At 37.1% G+C, this 25706-nt stretch overlaps 1 protein-coding gene across 1 annotated transcript in view; it reads left to right on the forward strand.

The window, feature by feature from the left end:
- CYB5R4 (cytochrome b5 reductase 4) overlaps window positions 1-25295 on the forward strand; it is a 39723-nt gene extending 14428 nt beyond the window's left edge. Inside the window, exons 6-16 of the mRNA XM_076333161.1 lie at window positions 1433-1487; window positions 3118-3175; window positions 3281-3374; window positions 3959-3991; window positions 4656-4778; window positions 14790-14930; window positions 16135-16287; window positions 16953-17103; window positions 22144-22230; window positions 23637-23801; window positions 24690-25295. Of these exons, the coding sequence (XP_076189276.1) occupies window positions 1433-1487; window positions 3118-3175; window positions 3281-3374; window positions 3959-3991; window positions 4656-4778; window positions 14790-14930; window positions 16135-16287; window positions 16953-17103; window positions 22144-22230; window positions 23637-23801; window positions 24690-24744 (1115 nt within the window). The 3' untranslated portion in view covers window positions 24745-25295. The remainder of the gene's footprint in view (window positions 1-1432; window positions 1488-3117; window positions 3176-3280; window positions 3375-3958; window positions 3992-4655; window positions 4779-14789; window positions 14931-16134; window positions 16288-16952; window positions 17104-22143; window positions 22231-23636; window positions 23802-24689) is intronic.
- Window positions 25296-25706: the final 411 nt, after the last annotated feature.

Raw genomic sequence — 25706 nt, forward strand, 5'->3', positions numbered from 1 at the left:
GTATTTCCGAATAATTCATAAATAACTTGGTTTGCCAGAATGTTCTGTTTTATTGTGGCTGTTCATATATTTCCACTGACCTGCAAAAGCAAACAGGAGTGTGTATGACCATGAATTCCTCTTATCCATGGAGGCCAACCTAAGCATATGATATATGTCCTCAAGAAAGGCTTAGCCTTTGAGAAGGCTTTTATCATTAGGTGATTGGTTTTCTTTTGCAATGATCTGACTGCTCTGCCATTTAGCTTCCTTGGCAGCTGCAGATGGTGTGTACTTAGGGGTAATTAAGGATCAAAGAATAAGTAATTCTAGCGAGTTTTAATTGCTTTAGGTTAATTCCCCCATCTGGATGATCAAATAGTTTTGACAGATTGGATTAGACCAGAGTGACTCTCTTTGTTTTTATCTGCTTCCCACATGGTGGAGCCATTCAATTACTGTGTTTAAGCTTGTAGTCAAACTACAAAACTTACTGGCATTTAGAAGAGAATCATGTAGGTAACTGAGAATTCATACGTTAAATTATTTTATGCATAGCCATTTCAGGTTTGCCAGGTTTGCCTTTGGGCTTGAAACCAGCACTTACCAACTGTTACCTTAGACCTCTGCCTAGCCATTGTCCAGGAAAACTTCTGCTGTTCATGTGGTGTTACAAATCATACCATATTTCAGTCTGTGTAGCTTCATCCATCATGATTCTATATAACTTCTTTGTGTTAAAATTGATGAAGGATTGCAGTTGCTTTTATCTGTCATCTCTGCACAAGTTTTTGCAAAATATGTTCAGTTTCTATTAGGTCAGAGATCAGTACAGTTGACGTTTTCAAAGATTGACCAAGTGTTGCCTCCCAGCAAAGGCTTTTTCAGACTGTTTCATGTTGTTTAATAATTAAAGTGAGTAGCTGAATTCTGTGAAAATTCCTAGCAAAGTGCAAAGTAGAGAGATTAAGGCTGATATCTTTGCTTAACTGACTGACGTGCAATTTTACTTGTGAATTAGGTTAGACCAGACGTCCCAAATTGAATTTGTTCATCTAAGCTGTACGAACAAATAGTTCTGTTAAAGGAAATACATTCAGATAACCTTTTTTCTGTGCTTCACTATCACAAAGTGTGAAAGCACAAGCTAATAACAGACCAAGCTACATGTACCAGAAGGGCTGCATGCATGGGTTTTGTGGTATATGGAACTCTTAATTTCTGAAGTAGAACTTCATGTTCTAGGAGCCTGCTCTCCAAGACAAAGTGCTGAATAAAAACAAAATTTAAAAAGTACATGGATACTTCTGGCTGCCTGTGGAAATAAAGCCAGTAAACATTGTGGAGGGGTATTTAGAACATTCAATTTAAAAAAACCCAAAACATCTCTGATTACGATTTCTATTAAGTGAGCATCACAGCAAATATTTTAATGACTCTCTGCTCTTTGTAGGTATGCTTCCTGAGAAGAAAGTACTGGGTGCTTCTGCCAAAGATTTAACTCCAAGGTAAATCTTTGTCTTCATTGTCTGTTGAACATTGTCTGTTTAATAATTTTGTGTAGTTCTTAGTGAATGCAGGCAGCTTCTTCCATGGTTAGTTCTTGGTGTTTCAGCTAAATGAGTATATATCATTACCATCCTCTTGTAAGTAGGAAAGTTGAGGTTCAGGTTTGAACAACTTGCCAAAGGTTATATTGACCGTATAGGCAGATGATGATGTAAAGTTCTTGGCTTGCTCTGTCTGCTTCTAACTCTTGCACCGCCTTGCATCGTATACAAATGTATGGCTTATATTTGCACGCTCCTCAGCCTTGCTTCTTGAGAAAATTCCTGGAAAGTGATTCCAACTGGGCTGATTACTTTTTCTGACTTTAGTTAATTTGTCCATAAACGTATGAGTTGGCATGCCTTGGAAAAGTACTTCATTACAAGCTGGAATCTATTAAGATGTGACAGCTGTATTCAAGTTTCTAAAATATGCAAAGCAGGCCCTAAAACTCCACTGTGATATGCCGGCTGTTGTCACTGAGGTGTCATTTTACTCCATGATGCCTTGTGTCGCCAAGGTTCAGCTTCTCACTTTGCATCAAAATCTCCTGTGAATGTGTAATCTCTGGGCTAGTTACATGCAGTCGTATAAAATACTGTGGCTTGTGAACAACTGGAATGTGGCTTATCTTCTGGAGTGCTCCCCAAACCTTGCTGCCTTTCTTCCTTTGTGTGTCTGGCATGTTCTGGTGTGTGACTGGAAGGTGTGCAGCCTAGGACATGTTGGCTGTCAGGAGTGTCTGCTGGAGGGGGCATCCTCCCTCTCTGCCTTCTTTTCTGGTCCGGGAGTCCGAACAGTAGACGAAAGTGGTTAGGACATTGGGGAAGGGAGAAGACAGTAGTAATGTAGATGCAAGGGGTTAACTTTGTTGTGGGGACAGAGTTGACTTAACTGGCTGGGATTGCAACCCAGCTGGAAGTCAAGTGAGAACTATAGATGTCTATGGTGGAGAGCCAGGCATGAGATTCAGATGTATGGTCTCCATGAAAACGGTTAGAGAAAGGAATAGCTTTTCTGAGATTGGGTGGGTAAGTTACTTCTTGGCAAGTGTAAGGCCATACAAACGACTAGCATTTGAAGGCTTTCTGTTTCTTACCTTACCCTGGATTTATTACAAGGTTTGGGCAGCTTGGGAACATAAGAATGTAAAATCTTGATTTGGGGAGATGAAGGGAAGTGTGGTTTTGTGGTATGTGCATGGAATCTATAACTCTTGGAAGCCACCCTGGCTATTGGAAGCCACCCTGGCTATTTAATACTTTTGTCTGGAGTCAAGGATTTCAGTCATCTTGTTAGGAAGGTTCATATGCTGTAAAGGGTATGTGCGTGCCTTTTAAGTAAAACCAATGCCATATAATTTTAACTACAATGTGCTGACTATCAGGATGCATAATTAGACTGTTCTTATTTTAGTAGTCTCTTCAAAATTATTGGCTCTGGACTTATCTCTTAAAAAAAATACCAAATAATGTATTTGGCTTGTAAATTCATGAACGAAGCTCTGCTTGAAAACTGCTAATGAAATATATTTTGGTGTGCCCAAAGAAAGTATATATTTTTTTCTTCACTGTGTTTTTTGTTTTACAGTTATGACTGGTTCCAAACGGATAGTTTGATCACCATTGTCATATATACTAAGCAGAAGGTAAGTGTATTTTATGAAAGGGAGAATTACAAGATCCAGTTGTGAACCAGCTTGAATTCTGGGAGAACTTTATTAAATTTTTTTTTTTTTCCTTGCCTATGAAAGGATATGAATGCAGAGTTGGTGATAATTGACTGTCAAGACAAACGATTAAGGGGAGAGATCATAGTGGATGACCACTCATATCTTGTAGAAGTTGGTAGGTACTGTAATTTTGCAGTTGAAAATACTGAATTGTCATTCTACTTTATTAAAACCCTCTCATCAGATCATAGGTGTTTTACATATACCAATTAATATTTTATTCCTCTTTCATTAGAGATGAGTACTTTAAAGTACCTTGATGTAAAGGAATTACATTGTTTATCAACTCACATCTTCATTTGTTTAGTATGTACTTCATTTTTTATACGTGGAATAAGGTGTAGTAAGAAATTGATGTAGAAGTTGTGTAAAGTTTTTCAAGTGTTTTTTTGATGGTTATTAAAATGCCCTTATTCAAAAAGGGCAAGTGGAATGATTGAGATAAATGCAGATTGGTAGCTTTACGTGAGTCATTGTTAAAAGTAACGGAGAAAACGATGCCTTTCTTAATGTTATGTATGAGGCCTGCAGAAGTCACTGGGACTGATATGCACAGGTGAAATTTCAGGGCCAGATAAAGATGCATAATGTTCTAGGCTCATTAGTTCACTCAGTATTTCTAGCCTTCAACTGTATGTATACATGACGACTAGAATGTAATTTTGTTTTTGCTTAAAATAGTGTTTCTCTTTATTTCAGACTTGGATCATGCAGTTCAAGAAGACTTGGCTGGTAAATTGTCTCTTGCAGCACTTCTATATCTCTTCTAATATCAGAATGTGGAACTTGAATTTGTTTTTCTGACTCATCAGATACTTTAGTTTTGCTTACCACAAGGTTCTGACACAATCAAATCAAACTGTAACATTGAATAATTTTTTTTAAATGGTGGCATTTGGGCTCGTAAAAGTAATAAGTTGATGGTGCTCTGATCCCTCTGAGTATGACTAAATGTTAAAATAATTAGAAGTTAGTTCTGTTGTGTATTTGTAAACTGTTCTTTGCTTAGACTGGGATTTTCTTGGATTTAATTATTCAGTCAAATGCTCTTGAAAAGAAAGGAAGAAGTAAAAAGTGGTAGTTACCAATTTCCAGTAAATGAGGATTCTGAATTCATGAGCATTCTTCTTGACCGGCTGAGCTGGGAAGCTTTTCACAATGTATTTAGTAAATAAGATACATTAATTATGCATATTAAGTTAGTGTGTGTTGTTTTAAATGCATTGTAAAACATTATAAAGAGATAGCTGGAAGTTGATATTTTAATTTAACAGATTAATTCTGTGTGTCTTGAGAAATGACTGATCCTTCTAAAATGTCATTATAATGGAAGAGTATTTTTTTTTTTGTACAAAATGTAACTAAAAGTAACAGTGTGAAACCTTTTCTCTTTTAGTGAATATTGCTGAAAAAGTTGGGAAAGTAGAGATTATCTTAAAGAAAAAGGATAACATTCATTGGAAAATGCTGGGACAGCCTTTGGAGCATCATAATACATTTATCAAATGCAAGGACAGAGGTAAGCAGTTTCATGGCCATGTTACCACTTGTTTTAAGACTTTTTGGAGCATGTTAGGTGTATTTGCTTTCTCCCAGGATTTTTCTTTTCCTGTAGTCATATTTCATTTCTTTCAGGAATGTTCTCTGGTCTTGTTGAAAGCTGCTCAGGAATTCTCCTTGAAAGGGTTCAACTTAGGGGTGTTTTTTGCTTTGCTTTGTTGGTTTGTTTTGTGTTGTTCTGCAATAGAACTGGAGGTCTTCCAGTCTTCTGGAAAGACTGGAAGAACCTAGTAGGGGAAGATGAAGACTGCCTGAGTGTTGTTGCATGTCATGGCTACCTGTGTGCTTAATATCCTTCCTGTACATACGAAAACCTCAGTAGACCCTGAGGAGATAGTGCATGGCCTTGTGTCAATCATTATAGGAGTAACTGTAGTGAAGGAACAAAAACTTCCACTTCCAACTGTAGTATACTGTAGTAACATCTTTCAATGCTGTAATGTTGTTCCAGCACACTGCATCTTTGTAACTTGAGCTATGATTAAATAAGGCACTTCAAGCCACGTGTAGGTACCAAAGCCAGCTCTGAATAAGCTGATGTGTCTGCAAGAAGCAGTAGATGTTATATATGAGTTCATTTTGTGGTAACAGAATAGTATGAACTTGATGCAGTACCAAAGTGTATTAACCCGATCAGTGTGCCTTTTTTTTTTACAGCTAAATTAAAAATTTCTGCACAATTACATTATATAATATAAGAATGCTCCTGATGTTATTGCAGCTGTCCAGTTTTCAAAAGCCCTCTTGGCCCTCTGTCTAATAACGCTCAAAAGTTGACTGTTTGATGTTAGTCTGCCTTATTATGTGTGAAAGCAAAGCTGTACATTTTTAAGAGCTAATTAAATGTTGGTCACCGTGTTCTACATCTCTTACTGGCTCTCAGTTATGCTACTTAGGCCTTTAAAGTTGAGAGATTACTGTGGTACAAAACGGTAGACCGAGTGCATAAAAGCACATCTCTGTAGCTACCTTTAGCTTACGTAGAATGTAATTTTCCTTATGAGAGTTTCAGAAACTGTTGAGTCATCCACTTTAATATCAGATTTATCAATATAATCCTCTGTATTTAAGGGGATACAGCCTGGACTATTATGTTGTCCACTGTCCATTGCTCATTTTCTCCCTCCTTATTTATCACTTTTCATGATTATGGGAAACAAAATGAGAAAATAACCTGAAAGAACAAGAGGTGTAGAATATAGTGGCTTTATAGATCCTTTGCAAATGAGGAAGGTGAGGATAATTGGATGCAATTGTCAAAAATCCAAAAAGTCAGTCTCCAGCATAGCATTTGTCATGTTGTGCAGAGAAGTGTTATAGGTATTGGATAACTTTATTATGTATCACTGACTGACTGAGTTCAGATCAGTTTAAATTGAATCTCCAGTAAACTTAAGTTAAAGGGCTTGCTGAGCCTGAGTTTCTTCAGTTCCCTGATTACAAAGGTGACGAATCTAGCAAATATATTGATATCGATAGCTTTTTAATTTCTACTCCAGAAACTTTTATTCTGCAGTTTTCTAATTTTAAACCTCCCAAATTTAAAATTGAACATCCCAGAAGGTTTATAGAAGAAGAATGTTCAGGCCTAGATGTCTTTTCTTTATTCCAACCCTGTGCTTTCAGCTTGGCCATAAAAATCTGCGTGTTGGTGGCTTCTGTTCACTCAGTTTAGTCTTAAGTAGCCACTCTCTGTTTCTGCTTAGAATTGTGCTCCCTTATTCTAAGTCACAGTTTTCAATTTTGCTTCCACTTCTGTGGGAGCAAAATAATGTTATGGGTGAAGAAACTCATACCTTGCACAGTGTGAGCACAGAAATATTAATTAACAACTCTAGATAATTTCCTTGTCTTTATTGGGTGTGCAGTTGGTTTTGTATGCAAAACTACTTTTTCTGAAGCAAAATAACTTTATTCTGGAAATAAAATAATCGAGCTTTACAGCCTGGTAAGTAATTCTGACCTCATAAATTAATCAATGCATTTTATATGTGAAGATAAATAGATCTTTGAAGAGAAGATTAGATTGCTCTTTGATAAACTGCAGAAACGCTTAGTATGAAGTGTGTTGCAGATATAGACGTTCTCCTTAATACTACTTACAATTTAGTTTATTTTGCATGCTGGGATAGTAGTATTAGCAAGGTTGTACGCATGTGGTTTGCCTATTTACCTGTGCCCACACTAGGGGTGCTTTTAACACAGGCAGAACATAATGTCAAATACTAGTAAAGTACAAGTAAATCCTGCGGTAAGATAGCATAAATGTGTATGCGGCTGACCAGAGCCTGATTCGCTATAGATACTTAACCACCTACACTATGCCAATGTGTAGCTGTGATGAGAGAAAGATCATCAAGGACTATAAACAGGGTGGAGGAAGGACATACTAGCTTTGTAAATAGCTGTACTTAAATGATATATCGGTTGCTATTAAAAACCCCCAGCGATGTGTGCGCTGTAAATGAAGTAACTTCTTACAACAGCCAATTCTAAATTCTACAAAAAAGCAATGAAGCTCTTCTTCAGAGACAATGACATAATGCAGAGATTGTACTGGAAGCCTATGATAACTTTATGCTCTGAAGAAACAGTTAGCATAAGACCCTACTTTTTTCCCCTTAAGCTGGGAAAGTCATACTCCCAGATAAATTGCCTATGGACTCTCAAATTCCTGCTGAGTTCAGACTAACATTTTGGGCAGTGTATCTGTTACTTAATTGGGAGGAAAGGACAAAATTGTGGAATTTCTTCAAAGTTGAGGGGGATTTTTTAAAAATTTTAATGTAATTTCAGGGAACTACACTGTATCTTAGGATGTATCAGTACATTCAGTACGTATCAGAAGAATAGTCAATACTGCTTCTGCTCCTTAAGAAAGATTAAGTGCCTAGTTTTCTGGAGGAATAATTATTTATACCCAACAGTATTGCATAGAAAGCACAATTCAATATAATTAGATTGTCAGTGTAGGGAAGTTGGTGACATTACTCTTAGCTAGCTATTATGAAACTGGTCATTAGGAAGCATAAACAAAAACTAATGGTCGTAGTGCCAGCATCCAGTGAAACTTAAGCACAGTATTAAAAAAGTAAGGTAGAACTTTCTCATTTAAAAAAACAAAAACCACAGCACAGTGATAGAGTGCAGTTTTTCTCGTAGGTATTAAGACATGATTTTCTTGTAGGTGCCTTTTCTGGGAAATAAGGTATGGAAGCCCACTTATGAGGGGATAGGTTGTGATCACCACTGCATATCATGCTTCTATATCAAGGTGGAATTGCAGCCAAGTCTTGGAGGTGACAGGCAAGCACTGTAATACTGTTACATAGACCTGTAGTTTATCAAAGGTTGTTTAAAAAGACACCAACTGGAAAAATGTTTAAAAATTAGTTTTTGCTGTGGAATTATTTAAAAAAATAAATTGAACTTGAATTTCAGCTTTGTTCATCTTAGTTGGTAAAAACAGATCTTTTGACTTCGATTTTTCTGTATTAGTATGCTAGTTGTTTTTCTGGAAAAACTGAATTCTACTAAACTAAAAAAAAAAATCAAGACCTTCACCGCTGACCACTTAAATAAAACTTCATTGTTGTGTACAAATCTGCTCATGATATCCCTTCAAAAGACTTCTTGCTCTGAATGAGATAAGAAGACATTGCGTGTACATAAAGCAGTATTTCTGTGTATCTAAGGCTTTTATTTTTGACTTGTGGATAGCTGTACCACTGTAGTTGTGGTCAACAGAAAGTGGAACTTTGAATTATTTGAATTAATCATGATTTTTAATGTATTTCCTGGTTTCTTAGCAGCTTTAGCCAATAGAATAAGCAACTGGTGTTGGGGCCGTATGTGATAACACCAAATATCTTTGTCCTGAAATTTGTTCCTACACAGTAAAAATGAAATTTAAGGGAAAAACTAAGTACTTAGCATGCCAGCTCGGTAAATGTTTTAGAGTGACCATGTATATAAAAGCAGGAGCCATATGCAAGTAAAAAATGACATGTTAGTAGGGATGATTTGTGGGGGGGTGTGTGTATTTTTTCCCATGGAGAATAAACTCTACTTCTTCCTTCTGAAAGTGATTCTGAACTTCTGCTCAGACCCCTGTTTTGGAAAGTAACCTAATTACCAACTTCTGCTCTCCTAAAGAATGTGCAACTATTGGCAGATGCTTAGAGGGTTCAGTAGAGAATCAAGGTGATGTTGCCTCTGAGGACTGAAATGGGATGTAATTTCGTTGTTTCGTGCAGTGGTTTTAGTCCACGTTAAGTGGAAGATCATAGACTCTTTTTTTGTTGGAAGTAATAGAAGGGAGCAGAATGCTGACGCAGCACTTAAGGTGTGTGAGCCAGACTTAGGCTGTGACAGTGTGCTATTTGCTGCGTAACCAGGGAGAGTTTAGAAGGTGTTGATTCAGTAAAAACTTTATTTTGGGAAGGGAGGGACACCATCTGGGAAGAGCATGGCTGACCTCTTTGGATAATAGGAGCTAGCTTGTGAAATCTAGTAATTAACTGAAGCATTTGAGGGAACTGCTAAATTGATGGTCAGCATTGGGAGTTCGTGGTTGTCTTAAGTCCAAGACGGGATTGCTGCCGGGAGTGATAGGCAGCCACCTTCCTTCAGCTGTGTGGTCTAATCTCCATTATGTTGGCACTAACAGTACTTGAGGCTCCATAATCAAGTAACCTGAACAAAATAAGGATTAACTTTCAGCTGGCTGATGGACACTGTTGGGTGGTACCTGCTTGCTGGGGATGGATGGGGTGGAACTCCCCTGCAAGAGATGGAGGGGCAGTGGAGGGTTGCGGCTTTTATACTATGGAACTCTATCCCAAGCAAACAGGCTAATGTTGCTGCCGTAGCATTACTAGGATTATGGCTAACAAGTAATAAGAAGTAAGAATTGTCACTGAAGTATTATCGTTGAAGAAAAGCAAGAAACATCATTCAAGGAAAAATTCTTAAATTAAAATCCTTTTCATAATGAGGAAGAACACAGTAGGCAAAAGGATGATGCTCTCCGGAAGGTATCATTATCTGTGTAGCAGTTCTGTTAGTAAAACTCATTTCATATGCATATGAGTCAAGGTACTGTAGTTCTTGATGGCAGCAGAGGAGGAAGTTCAGTTTAGAGAGGGATGTCTCTAGCCTGTGATTGTATAGGCTTTACATGGCAAGATTTTGGGGGGGGGGGGGGCTGCATGGGTAGGTTCTCTGAGAAGAGATCAGGAGCTGTGACACTGACACTCGATGTCTGCAGAATGTTTCATCAAACCTAACCTCCTCCCTAACTGCTTTCTCTACTTTGAAAATCAGGAGTTGCTACTGGGCACTTGCATCATGCTCCAAAATTGAGAGAGCAGGTGCCTTTTGCTTATGTATAGTAGCAAATCGTATGTCTTTGGCATCTGACAGTTAACTTGCTTTCAGCAACCCCTGATGGCAACTGTTCTCCTTCAGCTTGCTACTAGAGGATGGTGCTGTCTTGTTGAAAGCCTTTTCTGCATTGCCAGTTGTTTTTGCTTGTTGGTCCAGATTTTATTGAGACCACTGATAATGAACTAATTTTATTTAATGTAACAAAGGCGACAACCTAAATTAGGAGTTGGCTTAAACCTAGAAAGGCCTGTTTTCAAAAATCAGAGTGAATCGGGACAAAAGTTCTGTATGGCAAATTAAAAAAAAAAAACGGGGAGGGAAAGGTTAGTTCATTACAGGTAGAAAAGGTTGGAATTTGTCAGGTTGGAAAGGTCAGAAAATTGTCCGGAAACAGTGAATCAGTTGATGAATCAGTTTTTTAACTTCTCTCTCCACTCCCAAATATCTGGAAGAGTATTAGCTGATTGTGGGATATATTACCAACCTCCCATATCCTTTCAAGTAATTCTTAAGTCTGCAGAATTGACAGCAATCTTAGCATATTTATTTGTATACTGTACTTTGCAATCTTAGTACATATTGTTTTTCAAAAGAATGGTAGAAAAACAAATTGCAACAAACTTTTTATAAACCTTCTTTTATATAGCTGGAGAGCTGCTGATGTTTTGCTTTACTTCGAGACTGCTATGAAATGGAATTACTGCCTTTCATTTTTCAGGGCTGTAGGCATTCTTTTGGTACATCTGAAATGTTTGCTCATTCAAAATAAGCAGTTTGTAGGATGTTATGAAAGACATGAGAAAATATTAATAAAGAAAAATTCATTCCATGTCAGAGGCTTTACATCATGTCTTTGAAGGCATGTATAGTGGATAACTCACTAGTAGGTATTTGAATAATTTAAGAAAACAAGTGTATGCAGAAAAATGCCATGGCCACCTTCTGTGGCAATTGTGGTACGTAATGAATTTGATGCTAATTTAGTCCATGCACAAATTGCATGTGCAGCTGAGATTTAGTAACCTGAATGTGTATTTCCAGGCATAACTACATGTATTTAGATACTTGACCCTTCTAGCAGACTTTATTTATACCCTTGGAAATAAAGCCAATTAGAAAGAAGCATTGCTGAGCTGGAACATCTTGTTTAAAACCTTAACTTTTAAGCATTTTGTGGATAAATATTATTTGAAAGCTTTTCTCTGTTTAAAATTCTTTTGTTCCTGTTGTGGTTGAATTGACACGCAGTGATCCTGTACTTACTGAAGAAGGGAATGTTAATAATGACGGCTGTTCCTTCAGGCAGCAATTGACTGCGCTGTTGCAGAGCACTCTCCAGCTGTCTTGAACTCTTTGGCTGGGTTTTTAATCCAGAATATCTGGGAATAGCAGAATGTTTGGGGTAATAAAGCTGCAATAAGGAAACGGTAGTACAGATAAGTTACTTGGAAAATGATAATTCATTAGATGAAACTACTGAAATACTCAAAGCGGTCCTTAAATGACTCTTGGCGAACACTGGCGAAGGAGAATGGACAGGCTGGCTTACTGAGACCCTCTCAAGCCTATTTTGGGTTTTTTGGGGGGTTTTTTGTTTGTGGGGTTGTTTTTGTTTTTGTGTTTTTTGAAGTGCAGCAATTGGTGTCTGTTCTCGAACTGTACCCCAAGTTAAGAGTAAAGTTCAGCTAGCCTTACTGGCTTGGGCTTCCCTTTAGTGGTGCTGTTGGAGGTAAGAGCAGGGAAGCAATGGCAGTGGTCACTTGAGCTGCAGCAATGCCTAGAATTTCCTTTACATTTTGTCTTGTATTTAATGAAGACTTCACTGGAAACTTGCATAAGCCCTCTGTCAGGCAAGACTCACTTAAGAAGAGTTGTTGACGCAAGAAAGAATTTTGGCTGACTTCAGGATTTAGGCCATGTACAAGTGATGTACACTTATTACAGATTTTCTGGTAGTTCATCCCTGTTCAAAAGAGAATCAGCATGTGATTAAAGTCAGGAAATAAAGAAGCATCTGCTGGTGCAGGGCAAAATACAAAAGATCAAGGTACTTCTAATTATTAAGACCTAAAGAAATATTAGAATCATAGACTAACTTAGTTGAAAGAGACCTCTGGAAGTCATCTAGTCTAACCTCCTGCTCAAAGCTGTCCAGTCAAGGTTTGAATATCTCCAAGAACAGAGACTCTCTCTGGGCAGCCTTGCCCCAATGTTTGACCAGACCATCCTCATGGTGTTGCCTAGTTGGACTTTCCTGAGTTGCCGCTTGTGTCCTTTGCATCTCATCCCGTTTCATGAGTAGCTCAGCTATTTATGCTAGTAATTGAGTGTTTTTCAATAACATGAGAAAAAGAGGGGGGAGGAAACATCGCTTCACTGGAATTGCTTCACAGAAAGTGTCGTTAGAAGCGTGTCATGCTCAAGTATTCTCATATATGAACCTGTCAAATGTTGAGAGGCTCTATGTGAAAATATTCGCTGGGACTGGTTACAAATTTTACATTGAAAATGGTAAATGACATGGTGGGATAATTGTAGGGAAGAGGCTTCTCTCTGCCTTTTTTTTTTTTTGGTTTGTTTTGGAAGTATGAAGTTTAGATAGTGCTGCTCATGGGATTTTGTTGCTTGCTTGATTTTTTTTTTTTTTTTAATTTATTCTTTGCTGGGCTGAGCTTCCAATATCTTATAGCCCATGAAACTTCCCTTGAGTTACAGACCTGTTTAGGCAGTGTGGTACTATCATCACGCTGATATTTCAGGTTAGAGCTAAAATACTGCAGTGCTGAAACAAAGGTTTAGCTGAAAAATGCTCTTCTAAAGGTAGAAGAGGAAAAATGATTTCTTGTCATCTTCAATTTACACCTCCGCTTTTGTATCTATATTTCTACAATATGCTGTCATAAGGCATATTGCATTTCTACAATATGCCTTATGCAGCAATTGTTATTCCCATCAGTATTTTAGGAAAGCTGGGACACTTGTTCCCAAGTAGTCAAATACCAATCTACGGTGGCAATGGCAACAGGCCTATGTCAGTTGATAGAATATTATAGTTGAGAGTTGAAGAATACCTTCCTATATTTGGCATTTGTGGCTAAATTAACCTTTCTAAGCATGTCTCTTTCCAGAGTGAAAGCTACTAAGTGGTTGTTTTTGCATCTCTGCCCTTTTGTTCTTTGAAGTACTTCTTCCTTGCTGCTTCATCCCTACTTACTTTCTGCAGTCTCTGGTTGTAATCAGCAGGGCATAGCCCTCTATTTTGTTGTGTTTTCAAATGCTCTCTTAGACTGTTTAGTGATGTAATGATGCAGGTTACAGAGATCAGGATGGCTGCTTAGTTAAAATGGGTGCAGGTCTGGCCAGCCTTACACGGAGTGCTTTGCCACAGAGATCATTTCCAGTATAAGTGATCAGTTACTGCCCCTGCTGTAGCAGAGGCAGAGTAAATGTCTTACCTTGCCCTGAGCCTATTGCGGGTATAGGGAAAACATGTTACTTTTAAGCTTCCATAAGGTATTGGTGAAGCTGTTATAGTTTATTTGCCTTTTGTCCCTGAACAAAGCTAAATATTCTGGGGTGTTCCTTCCCTTTTCTCCCAGTGTCTTATACCCCTGTTGCTAATAGGAATGTACACAGGTTTTTTGTAGGTATTCTGATTAAGCCGTGTTCTTTCCCTGATTTCTTTCTCAATGTCTTGAAAAATTTTGGTGGAAATGCAGACCTTGCACAGTGATTATTTTTTTTTTTTAATGCTTTCTTTTTTTTCAGTTACCTTTTGCACAGCATTTAGTTGATGCACAAGTTGAAAAGCACTGTTTGAAACCCCTCGCCTCCAAAACAGCTGTATCAACAAAAATTTGTGCTGTACATATGACCATGTACTTGATTTAAGTAAGCGTATGAACGTATAACTGGAGTTCATAATTTCTAGTTAGTCAAAAGGCACCAATTCATGTCCAGAATATTTATTGATAATGCTGAAGTGTGCATTGCCTATATAGGCACAATGCTAGTTTCATTTTGTCATGTGTAAGCATTTAAGTATTGGTACTATGTACCTGAAAAATTGTGCAAAGCTGTATCAGGAATTCTCGTTGTGCTAATAGCAGTGAAACTGCAACAATGCAGGATGGTCAGCCCAATAAATATCTGGGATGCTGGGTGGGTTTAGATAGTCTGTTCCTGAAGACTGTGGCGCTGTGCCTAGTTTATCTGCCATTTGCATTAACCAAGCTGGTTTTAGTCTGCATATATGTATTCATGCTGTAGTCGTATGGTGAATTTAGTGCAGGTGCAATGTAGTACAGGGGGTTCTGCTTTCTTCTAGTATTCGGTGTTTTTCTACTTCTTCCCAGTCAATGCTGATAACTTACAGATTCAGTCTGTTATAAGCCTAATGTAAGGCTATAAATGAGTCCTTAGTCCAAAATTAGAAAAATAATTGTAAGTAATGCTACAAGAAGCATCCGTTTATAGTCTTTTTATAACTGTATATAGTGAAACATGTACCTTTCTCTATCTCTTATTAAAAGATGTATAAGAATAGAAAGACAGATTGAGACAAGTAAAACCATGTTTTTAGGATTGTTCTATAGGAAATGCAAGTTGGTTTCTAAGATGGAAGTTACCCACGACACCAAGCTCTTCTGCTTAATGTTGCCTAAGAGCACACATCTCCGTGTTCCCACTGGACAACATGTTTACCTCAAACAAATCATTGCAGGTAAGAAAAATTGAGAATGTAGCCATGGATATATTAACATAAATCCCTTCTCATAGTCTTGGGAGAATGCCAAGTCCATGGCCACTAATTCCTTGCTTGTAGTTAGAAGGTCTCTGCTTCCAGGGTCACAATCAGTGCTTAATAATGAACAGACTGGATTAATATTGCTGGAAAGCTAACTATCGAGGTGGCTGATATTTACTGTTGACCTTACTGGCTCTTCTTTCAACTCTCCCTTTAAAACATTCTCTCCGCTGAAGTAGTGCTATTCATCTTTGAAGGGGGTTAAGCTCGTTGTATATGTGTTATGTATGATTAGTCAGTTCCTTTTAGTTTGCAGCTTTTTTGACATGCCGAGGGTAATGTTGCAATTTTCCTTTTTTTTCTTTTTCCTTTTCCCTTCTTCTGAGGGATTTATAGCAGTCATGGTAACACTACTGTACACTCCGGTTACATGATATTAATGATAACATGAGGTTGTGAGAGGAAGGCGTCTTGAAAAGCATTGTTTAAGTGCTATTCTTCAAATTTTTGTAAAAGGCGAACTTAAAATAAAATGGGAGGTCAAAGAAATATCTGTTTTATTTTTTTTTGAGGCTACTATTAAAAATTTCCATATTAATGGTTATGCTGGTCACTGTACTTGCATTGCACTATGTGTGGTAGAGAGATTTCTCAGAAGAATTTTTAAATATCCTTTAATTGCGAAGTGTTTTGTCCTCCTCCTCCCTACATAATTCTTTGCTGGTGTCCAACTCTTGCAGTCTTTTTTCTATGATTATACAATGGCTTTTTGAAATGATAGTGGAAGAAAATATAATCATGCAGCACTAAAAATCTGCTATTTCAATTTAGAAAAAATCAAGCTGTGGTACTTGAAATTAAATGCAAATGTTTAGATTTTCATGTTCTTTGGGGATGACTCTAGATCTTTTCTTCCAGTGTTTTGAATTTCTAAGTAGTATAAAAGGAACATACTGTACAGTGGCCTGAAGATTTTAATTGGAAGTAGAAGGCTACTGTAATAAGAACTGGTGCAGTGGAAAGTAACGTACTTGCATAAAAGCATGCGATGGTGTTATTTTTATGGGATATGCAGATTATTTGTTTACTGTTTGTTTATTTTGGTATTTGTTTGCAGTAAATTTGCTGGATGTAGAGTACTTTTCATATTATTTCAGCTACCTTTTTGTCTTCTGTCTAGGGACAGAGGTAGTAAAACCATACACACCTGTATTGCCTTTTTTGCCATTGGATTTCAAAGAACCATCTCACTATGATGGTGCACATATATATTTAATGATTAAAATTTATTCCTGTGGACTGTTCACACAGGCACTTGACCACCTACAAATCGGTAAGTATATGTTGGGATTTTTTTGTGTTTGGTTTTGCAGCAATTGCTTTATCTTTTCAGATTCACTGTCTGGGTATTGTGATGTTCTTGTTGTTTACCTACTTATACATTGGGACATACTTACAACTTTTTTTTTTTAAACCTTATTCTCCATGCCCTAAATGTACAGGCTTATCCTCACTGTAACTAGGAGTTGTCTGTTACGTAAAGCTCTCGTGACTGATCTTCCAAATGTGTTCATGTTTAACTGTTCAGATATGTCAACTGTATCACACATTATAGTTGATCACTGGTTGTATATACTCTTAGAACAACTTTTTGTACTTTCGAATAAAGAAAGCTAGGTCTGTTTTATTAGACTTAAGATGCACTTCCTTTTCTGTTCCAGATACGGAGGTAGATTTTTAACACTGACTTTACAAATGTTTGTATACTCATATAATGCAAAATCCATCAAGAGAAGACATTTTAATTGAACATCTGTTCTTTCAACAAGAATGATCCTTGTGTGAAATGTCTAGTACCTTTCTGAAAGGAACCCTAATACTACAAAGACGAAGGCAATATGAAAGGGCCTTTAAAAAAATCAGAATAGTAATTAGCTTGTTTTCATCTCATTAACATTTACCTCTTTTTTTTTTTTTTTTTTTTTTTTTTTAATAAAGGAAACTATATTTCTGTCAGCAATCCTGAAGGTAACTTCAAGAAGTCACAGGTTCAAACTTCAGAAGATCTTTTTTTATTGGCAGCAGGCACAGGCTTCACACCAATGGTTAAACTGCTGAATTTTGCTCTGACTGAAGTTAGTTGCCTCCGGTACGTACACTTCTTATGATTTAACCCCAAGCTAGAGTAATCCATAGGAAGGATGAAACGTAATGGGCAAGCCTCAGTGTTAATAAAACAATTAACAAAACAGAATTGTATGAAAGCATTTTTCTTCAACTTATGCCAAAAGCTGGCATGCTTTAGGGAATTTACACATACTTGGCTACCATCAACAAAATGGACTGATTTGCATTTTGGATTTTAGTTGTGATACAAATGAGCTCACCAAGTAGAAAATCTGAGGGGTGGTTGTTTTTTTTAAACTAGCTTTGCATTTGAGTGCCTTTTTTTAGTATTGAAATATTTCAATGTAGACACTGTTTTTTGGACTGAGGAGGTTTACAACTGTTTAGTTACGGCTTCTCTTTAATCTATTTGAGTAGCTAGCATACTTTTATATTGTTTTCACCTGCTAAGCGACAGTAACACATTTTTACCAGATGAGTTCCAGTTTTCACAAAAGCGCGACTTATGTAAGCATAGCATTAAGTATATTCAAATGCATAAAAAGGTGTGTATTGCATATGCATTCTGTACTCCGCTTGTAAAATCTACACAAGGAAGCATTACTTGTTCTTGGTCAAGTGAACAGGTTGGTTTTGGCCCCTTATGTCCTTCAGAACCCCAGAACTAGTACTTCTGCTTGATGTGATTGTCAGTTTACAACTGTAAGAGAGTATACAATAGCTCAACTTTAAAAGGAAATTCAAAGAGTTACTGTAGGGGCATACTTTGATAGAGGTGAGGTGTGCTTGCATTGCTTTTAGCAAAAATCTTTCACTAGAATCACATCTTGCAGAATTTCTTAGCAGATTACATTTTTGTCAATGTGAACTATTATAATTTGGGAGAGTATAAAAATGAAAAATATAACTGCACTGTCTTTTCTTTAAAACTGTTGCAGAGGACAGTTCAACAGACTTGCTACTGTTTTACTGTACCTTTGGATTTGGACTCTTGTAATGGAGATTAATTTCTAATACTGAATTTTATTCAATAGAAGCACAGGATGTTTTGGTTCATTATGTCTTTATGAAGAACATTTTGAAACAACATAGATTAATTGGACACTAGTCTTCATAGTAAAGCTAAAAAGGATGACGTACTGCAGAAAACTGTTTCTAGAAAAAAAAAATCTAACTCAGACATTATTTTTGTATTGTTTATTGTTCAGCAATTACATATAATCCTATTTTGTGAGCAGAGAGACTGTGTACTATTTGGCTCTTCCAAAGCGTCCTGTATTGTCAGTAGTGAATAACAAGTGGCTGGCTGGCTTTGTGAATCCAAAAGATAAATCTATCATCTGACAAAATGCTTGGGAAACACTACTAAGTGAATTTGGAATAATTTTTTTTTTTTCTCTTCTTGAGGGGAAAACTAGTATGTCAGGTAAAGGTGGTTCTGATAATAAGAAAGCAAAACTAAGGAGAGCATAGTAAAAGATGCAAACCTTGACATCCATAACCAGAATAAACAGAGTAGATAACGTGTGAAAGACTACTGCTGCACAGATAGTGTTTGTATCTACTCTGTCCTTGAAAGATGACCAGAGTGGCTTATTTTAACTCTCTCCAGCACAATTTCTTATGGGAACTCAGTGGTCACAGTTAGCTTAGGATGCAGCAACATCTGTTTTCTTACTAGTCGAAGTAAATGAATTTTTCCTTCTTGCCGTGGAGGCTTGTTAGTCGCTGGAATGATTTGATCTGGTACAGGTTCTGTTTATATGCAGACACTTAAAGCTTCGTTTTTCTGACTGCTCTAGGCAACTTAGTTTCTTGGCCTTATATTTGCTCTTTAACTCTCACTTTCTCTTTTGGGAAAATATTACAAGAGTGTCTTTAATATATGTGTGTGTATGTATTTATAAATACTATTTATATACATGAGATTATATGTATATATAAACAATATAATTTGCATAAAATTCTCTTACTGTGAAAAGTAACGATTGCCGTAAGCTTGGATTGCACACACTAGAACATGAATTGCAGAAAGTTGAGGAAGGATCTGAATAATGACTGAATTATCACCTGAGGGCGCAGAAGCCCCTGTCTGTAGAGCTGGATGAGTGCGGCTGAACCTCTGGGGCTGCACTGCAAACGCTGGAGAATCCGCAGCTTCCCTACGTGGCGTTTGCTGTGATGTAACGGGCTTGGATCATTGGATTTCCATTCTTACTGTCTAGCCAAAGACTCCCTGTTATCTTTTAAGTCTGTTTTTTCTTGCCTATGGTAAACGTGGAAAACAATTTGTTCTCTTCCTGTCTGCAGTATCCTTTTGTGATGAAGTCATAATGCTCTTCCTTCAGTCTTGTTTCTACTCTTACAGGCCAAATTGGTTTTGGCCAAAGAATTAATTTAAAAAGAATATCGGTCCTCTATGCTGTTTTTTCCTTTTTAAGTTGAGATTTTTGCTCCTTTTTACTGGTGGTGTATAACTGCAATCAGATGGATACCTTTCTTAAAGAAGACTGAGGCACAAAGGCACTAAACACTAGGTAGAGGGCTAATGCTCTTATCAAATAAGTATAGGATGCTTGCAGTCTATTCTTAATTCTCCTTGATAGTTGTTTTGTCTCCAGCTTTTCATTCCTAAACTACCACTCTGTTCTCATACTTGCTTTTAATGTAGTGTTCCACTTTCATCATCACTTCTGGTTTTTGAAGGTGATCTTGTAACTTTTTCTACCTCTTCTTCTTCCTCTGTGTTAAAATCACGTAAGGATCTCTTTAATTCCTCTCCCTATACAGCTTTTCATAAGACCTTCCACAGCAGTTTTTGAGTTTATTAAAACCTGCATCCCTTGTAGTAGTTACCAGTATGTCAGATTCTCCCTATTTCCTTCCAAAGAGATGATTAAGTTTCTCATTTGTTATCTAAACTTCTGTCATCATTCTCTCAACCAGCTCTTCTGTACTGGGTGGGGATCATATCCAAATCTCCATCTCTTCCTTTTAGCTGTTTTCTCCCTCATTTCTAGCAAAACTGTTCCCAGTTCATTCCAAGTTTGGGGGTTTTCTGTTCTCTTTATAGTGCTGAGTACTGAGCAGTACTGCAGCAGATATATTTGTCTACATTGGGGAGTATCAGTAAGGGTGTCTCAAAGCATTATTCTCCGAATAACCACTTTCTACCTTTGTGCCCAATGAACAAAATGCATGGCTTTGCTGTGCACTTTTTGTTGCCTTTTTTCCCCACCTGAGTAACGCTGGCACCATGCCAGTTTTGACAGCACTACGTTCTTGGTGAGCTTTATTTTCCATGTTTCCAGGGAAGTGGGCCATGGGAAGCGTGTAAGAAACTTAGATTTTTGGCACATGCTAGCTTCTGAATAAGTTGATTTTAGTATTTAAATATGCAGCATAGCTGATTTGGGGCTGTTTTGTTCTATACCAGGCAGGTTTTGCAAAGCTTGTACATTGTAACTTACTTTGAGTTGTAATGCATCTGGAACGTCTTTCTCTCAATAACACTACTGCTGATGTGTATTATATACAACGGTCATACCTCAGTTTTATACTTTTGGCAGCAGAAAATGAACGTGCTTCTCATAAGTAGAAGGTGATCTCTTATCTTTGGCATCTGATGTAGCCTGTAAGAGATTTCCTGGAATCTTGAAGTGCTACCAAACTGCGAAAGGGGAAAAGGTTAGAAGTCAAAAATGTGGTATCTTCAGGCTGGGAGAATACTGGCTTTTAAATGGCAGCTGAAGAACAGCTGGAGATCATGAACTCTCCGCAGAAGCCCTAGCATGTGTGATACGCATGCGTGAAAGATGGCTCTCTGCAAGGTACAGAGGATGAGGTGACAGGAATTAATAGTTTCAGCGCAGCATCATATAAACTTACTGCGTCTAGTGCTAGTCTCTTAGAAGCAAGGTTGGCCACATGTAAAAGGGACACTGGGTAGTGGAGTGCCTTGTTACGGAACTGGAATTGCAGGGCTGTGTGGTGCGCAGGGCCAGCAGGCTTAGCTCAGCCTCAGTGGTGGCCCTGACAGGTACCCGTGTGGTTCTGTGCCAGGTATCCCAGTGCTCCAGCTTCCTGCAAGTACGGCACTGAATTTACTGCTTCTGGCACCACAGCAACATGCTCTCTCTGCTCAGAGCTGTGCCTGAGTGGAAAAAAACAACAGTAACTTAAAGCCCTGTGGGGTGCAGTTCAGGAACTGCTTGCTTTTAACAACAGATCATCTGCCTTCTATCAGTTGTCCCCAGAGTATTAGTCTGTCATTAGCAATAAAGGAGAAATTAGGTTTATGTGGCTTCATCAGATGGTAGATTCTGTTTTGTAAAGTCAGTCTTTGTGTTTTACCTCCACTGTAGCATAAAAATCTGAAAAGATAATAGCAGCGACCTCAATGACAGAGCACTTATTTTTAATGTGAACTATCTGGCAAATATAATGCTTGTAAACAGTAGCTTTCCAGGTAAATAGATTGTATAAATCAACAAATAAAGTAGGAATAAGATAACCTGGTACAGAGCTGTAATTTGCTCTTCAAGTTATGAGTTAATTTTCTCTTACTCCTATGTGTTTAGATTCCATCTTTATGAAATTAGTATTGACATAAGCTGCTTGAAATACACAGCTGGTGTATGTAATATTAAAAAGGTGTACAGAGTTCATATACCAGCTATTAACTGAAGTAGTAGTGCTCAAACAATATTGAGAAACCGCTAGATGAAACTTGACAAGCTATACTCTCTTCTCAGTCAGGTCTTAGTAACTTCAAGAGACTTTATTTTTCTTAGGACAGCAGTTCCTGAACTAGAGGTTGCAACCGCAGACAGGGTTATGACATTTAGAAGAGAGGTCACAAATCCAGCAGACTTTCAGGTACAGCAAGAAAAATACTATATTGGGTTAGTGGCAAAAAGATTTGAGGATTGCAGAGTTGCAAAACAAACAAACAAAATGTAAGCAAAAGGCTTCTGTATAATGCAGTGAGTTCTGATACTTCAACAGATGTTTCAAATACAGAAACAATCTGCAGTTAATTTTTCTTTTTTCTTTTTTTAAGGATAGTGAAGCTGATCTTCTTCAACAAAACAGATGACGACATACTTTGGAGAAACCAACTAGAGCAATTAGTTCTTAAAGATGAAAGGTATTTACAAGTCTTGAGAACAACTTGTACAATCCCAGTGTATAGAAGAACAAGTCTTGGGGCTTAGACTAACTGTACAGCTTTAGCACAAAGACAGATCCCAATTCTGGAAACTCTTAGGTAAGAATTTGATAAGACCTAGGGAGTGGAAGGAGATGTGCTTATATTGGTCACAGATGCATAGCAGCAGGCTATGTCATTATGTTCTGTAGGTCCCATAGGAAGCCAGGGATTTGATATGACAGTGTTTAATAGATGTTTATTGGAGACAGTATGTTAGATGAGACGATCGTTAAAACTGAGAAGCTTTTTGGAGGTGAAGAAAATTAGCCTTAGCAATAGAAAATACAGATATGCAAAGAGAAGCGCAGAAGTGATAGACAGGGATAGTGTACCCTTGGAGCAACATTCTGAATTTACAGAGGAGTCTTTAAAAGTCTCTTTGGTGTCACTTAGTTGAGAAAATTATTGTCTAGAAATTCAATGTTTGTCTAGAAATTTAAAGTTTAAATCAGGCCCGTTACTTTCATTTTTATGTACTAATTGTTGCATTTTTTTCCTCAATTACGATGTAATTATGGATTAAAATGCACTAGCGCATATGTAATGTTAACTTAGTTTAGCAGGAATAGTTCTGTCAGGAGACATAGGAATATTAGGTTGCCTTTGAATTTCAGTACCCTTGTTTTTATTGCTAGATAAATTGTTACTGCCTAGATTTTATGATAGAAGTATGTTTTGTTTGTTTACTTAATTCTTAGTTGAAATTGTATGAACAAATTAATTTCAGTTGTTCCTTCACAACACTGAAGCGAAAAATCAATATTTATTTTATAACCTGGTGATGTCTGGCACATCCAAAGCTTCATAGTCTAGACATTGTGCGAATTTACAGTAAAAATCCTTTCTCCCTTTCACTAGGAGCCTCAGATACACAAGTGCTTGTTTTTTACTCAATAACTATGCCGTTAGTGGGGTTTTTAAACCAGTTATAGTGTTTTCTCATTAATGAAATTGTACTAATGTTTTCACAAGTTTGGCTAAGCATTCTTATTTCACTACTTGTGTACTGAGCTACACTAACATTTGTGTAAGTGAATAACGGAACAATAAAATCCGTGCTTTAGTATCTTAATTGGCACCAGCTGTTTTTCTTTGTACAGTGAAATAACAGCTAAAATTTTTAAGATTGAAAGATTGGGCTAAGTAATTAAATGCACAATACTAGAGGTGATTTGATTGACTTGGTTGGTAGGAACAACTAAATGTCTGTGATACCTGATACCGTGCCAGTGGGAGCTGAGCAGAACAAGAAAGTAATCATAGGAAAGAATCTGCATTCTGTGTGGCAGATTTCTGATCAGAGATATTTCTGAATATTTCTGAAATATTCTTCTGCTTACCAGGTTTGAGGTTCAATTCATTCTTTCACAACCAACCAAGGACTGGGTGGGTAAGCAGGGGAAGATTTCTTTATCGCTTCTCTCTGAGGTTGTGAAAAGAAGCAGAAAAGACTCCAAAGTGCTCATCTGCATCTGTGGTCCAACACCTTTTGCAGAACAAGGAGTACAGTGAGTATTTTAAATGATGAACTAGAGAATGAGGAATTTTTTTTAAATTTGACAACCTAACTAGCTATAGTGTTTCTGACTTGGTAGCCTTTCAAAAATGGCCTTCTGTTTTCTGCTTTGTAAGAAAAGTTTTTAAGGTTTTTTAAAAAACGAATTTTAAAAAAACACCTGGCATCATAGTTGAGGAGTATATTTAGTGTGTAGATAAGTAAATATCAGCAATATGTAAATTTCATGAGCTCTAGTAAGTTGTCCAAAACTGTTTAAGAGCATCTCTTTAACAATGACCTTTTTTCCCCAAGGTTTTAAATGCTGCTTTTATTTGATGTTCACAGAAAAGTTGTTATAATAAGAAATAAGTTTTCTCTGTTGGTGTTAGCTTGACAAGTTACTAAAAGTAAAATTCAAAGCAGCTGTTCTATCACAAGCACTTCTCTCGATTTTTATTAATGCATTTATTTATGTCTGTACCTAATACTTTCCTTATTTTATATGCCATATATTTAAAGATAAAAGGCCCTCTAACTTTCTCTTGCCCAGCTTCAAAATATTGAACCAATATGGACATCGCTTGCATTTCTGCAGCCCTGCTGAAGTCAGGTGCATGGAGGGTGGAATTGGCCAGTAATTATACTACCTCTTGAGAAATCTGAGATACTTTAAATAGATATCTGTATTTCTAGAAATCCTTTCAGGATCCATAAGACAATGTAGTACATATGAGCCCCTGGGCACGAAAGGTTTTCTAAATGTATTTGCAAAGGTAAACTTCATTGTGCGTGTCTGAATAAAAACAAGATAGTGGTGCTAAAGTTATGCTTCAGCTGTGTCTGTGGTGGGTTTTGGGTTCCAAATATTAATATTACAAATCTGATTTTTTACTTTCAGATACCTGAAGGATCTTGGATACTCCCAGGAAGAGATACACACTTTTACTGCATAAACCCATATGAGGGTATCAATGTTTGTTTGTATAATTGTATCTTATTTATTTACCTTCATGAATTTAATTAAGTGAGAAGCAATTTTGTAAGACTTGAAATTTCACTCTTGGTACCAAACTGTTTCTTGGAAGAAATATATCTTTGAAAAAATTTTATACCGTGTTTTATCTTGGTTTTGTAAATATTTTTGCTAATCCGGGGTATTAATTTATTGTAGAGGCAAGCAAAAATGTATAGTATAAGTTATGTAAGATATTTCATGTTGTTGGTTCATGAGAATTCTTAAATTTATGACAAGCACTGATGTAAGTTTTGACTTGAAAAGCTTATTACTTCTTACTGTAAAAAGTCTTAAGAGTGATACTGTCTGAAGTTAAATATTGGACTGTAACTCAGGTAACCGGTCATTGAAAAATGTTCTTTGTCATCTGAAATCTCTTCTTTGACTTGCAAGTGATCCAGATATGTTTTTGGCTTTGTAAACAAAGAATAGAAGTACCTTTGGTAAAATATAAAAATTTACATCAAATAATAAAAAATAATAATTTTACATTACTGTATGCATTTTTGTAAATTTTTTGTATTTTCAGTTTATAATGTCATACAGAAAGGTTTGCACAAGCTTAGGACAGCAGCTGAGAACTCAGAACAGAGGCACAGAGTCTTGGTCTCTCACAAAACTTTCTGTGTGACCTCTCTGATATCAGGCATCCCTTGTCATGAGCCCTTCTGAGGGTAAAACCATGGCAGGTTATGGCCTGCAGATGCCAGGGTAAGGACCTGTCGTGGTTTAACCTCAGTTGGCAACTGAGCACCACCCAGCTGCTCGCTCACTCCTCCCCCTGGTGGGTTGGGGAGAGAATCGGAAGAGTAAAAGTGAGAAAACTCGTGGGTTGAGATAAAGACAGTTTAATAATTGAAATAAAATAATAGAATATACAAAGCAAGCGATGCACAGTGC

This window comes from Aptenodytes patagonicus, chromosome 3 (assembly GCF_965638725.1).
Source record: "Aptenodytes patagonicus chromosome 3, bAptPat1.pri.cur, whole genome shotgun sequence".
NCBI classification, from domain to species: Eukaryota; Metazoa; Chordata; class Aves; order Sphenisciformes; family Spheniscidae; genus Aptenodytes; species Aptenodytes patagonicus.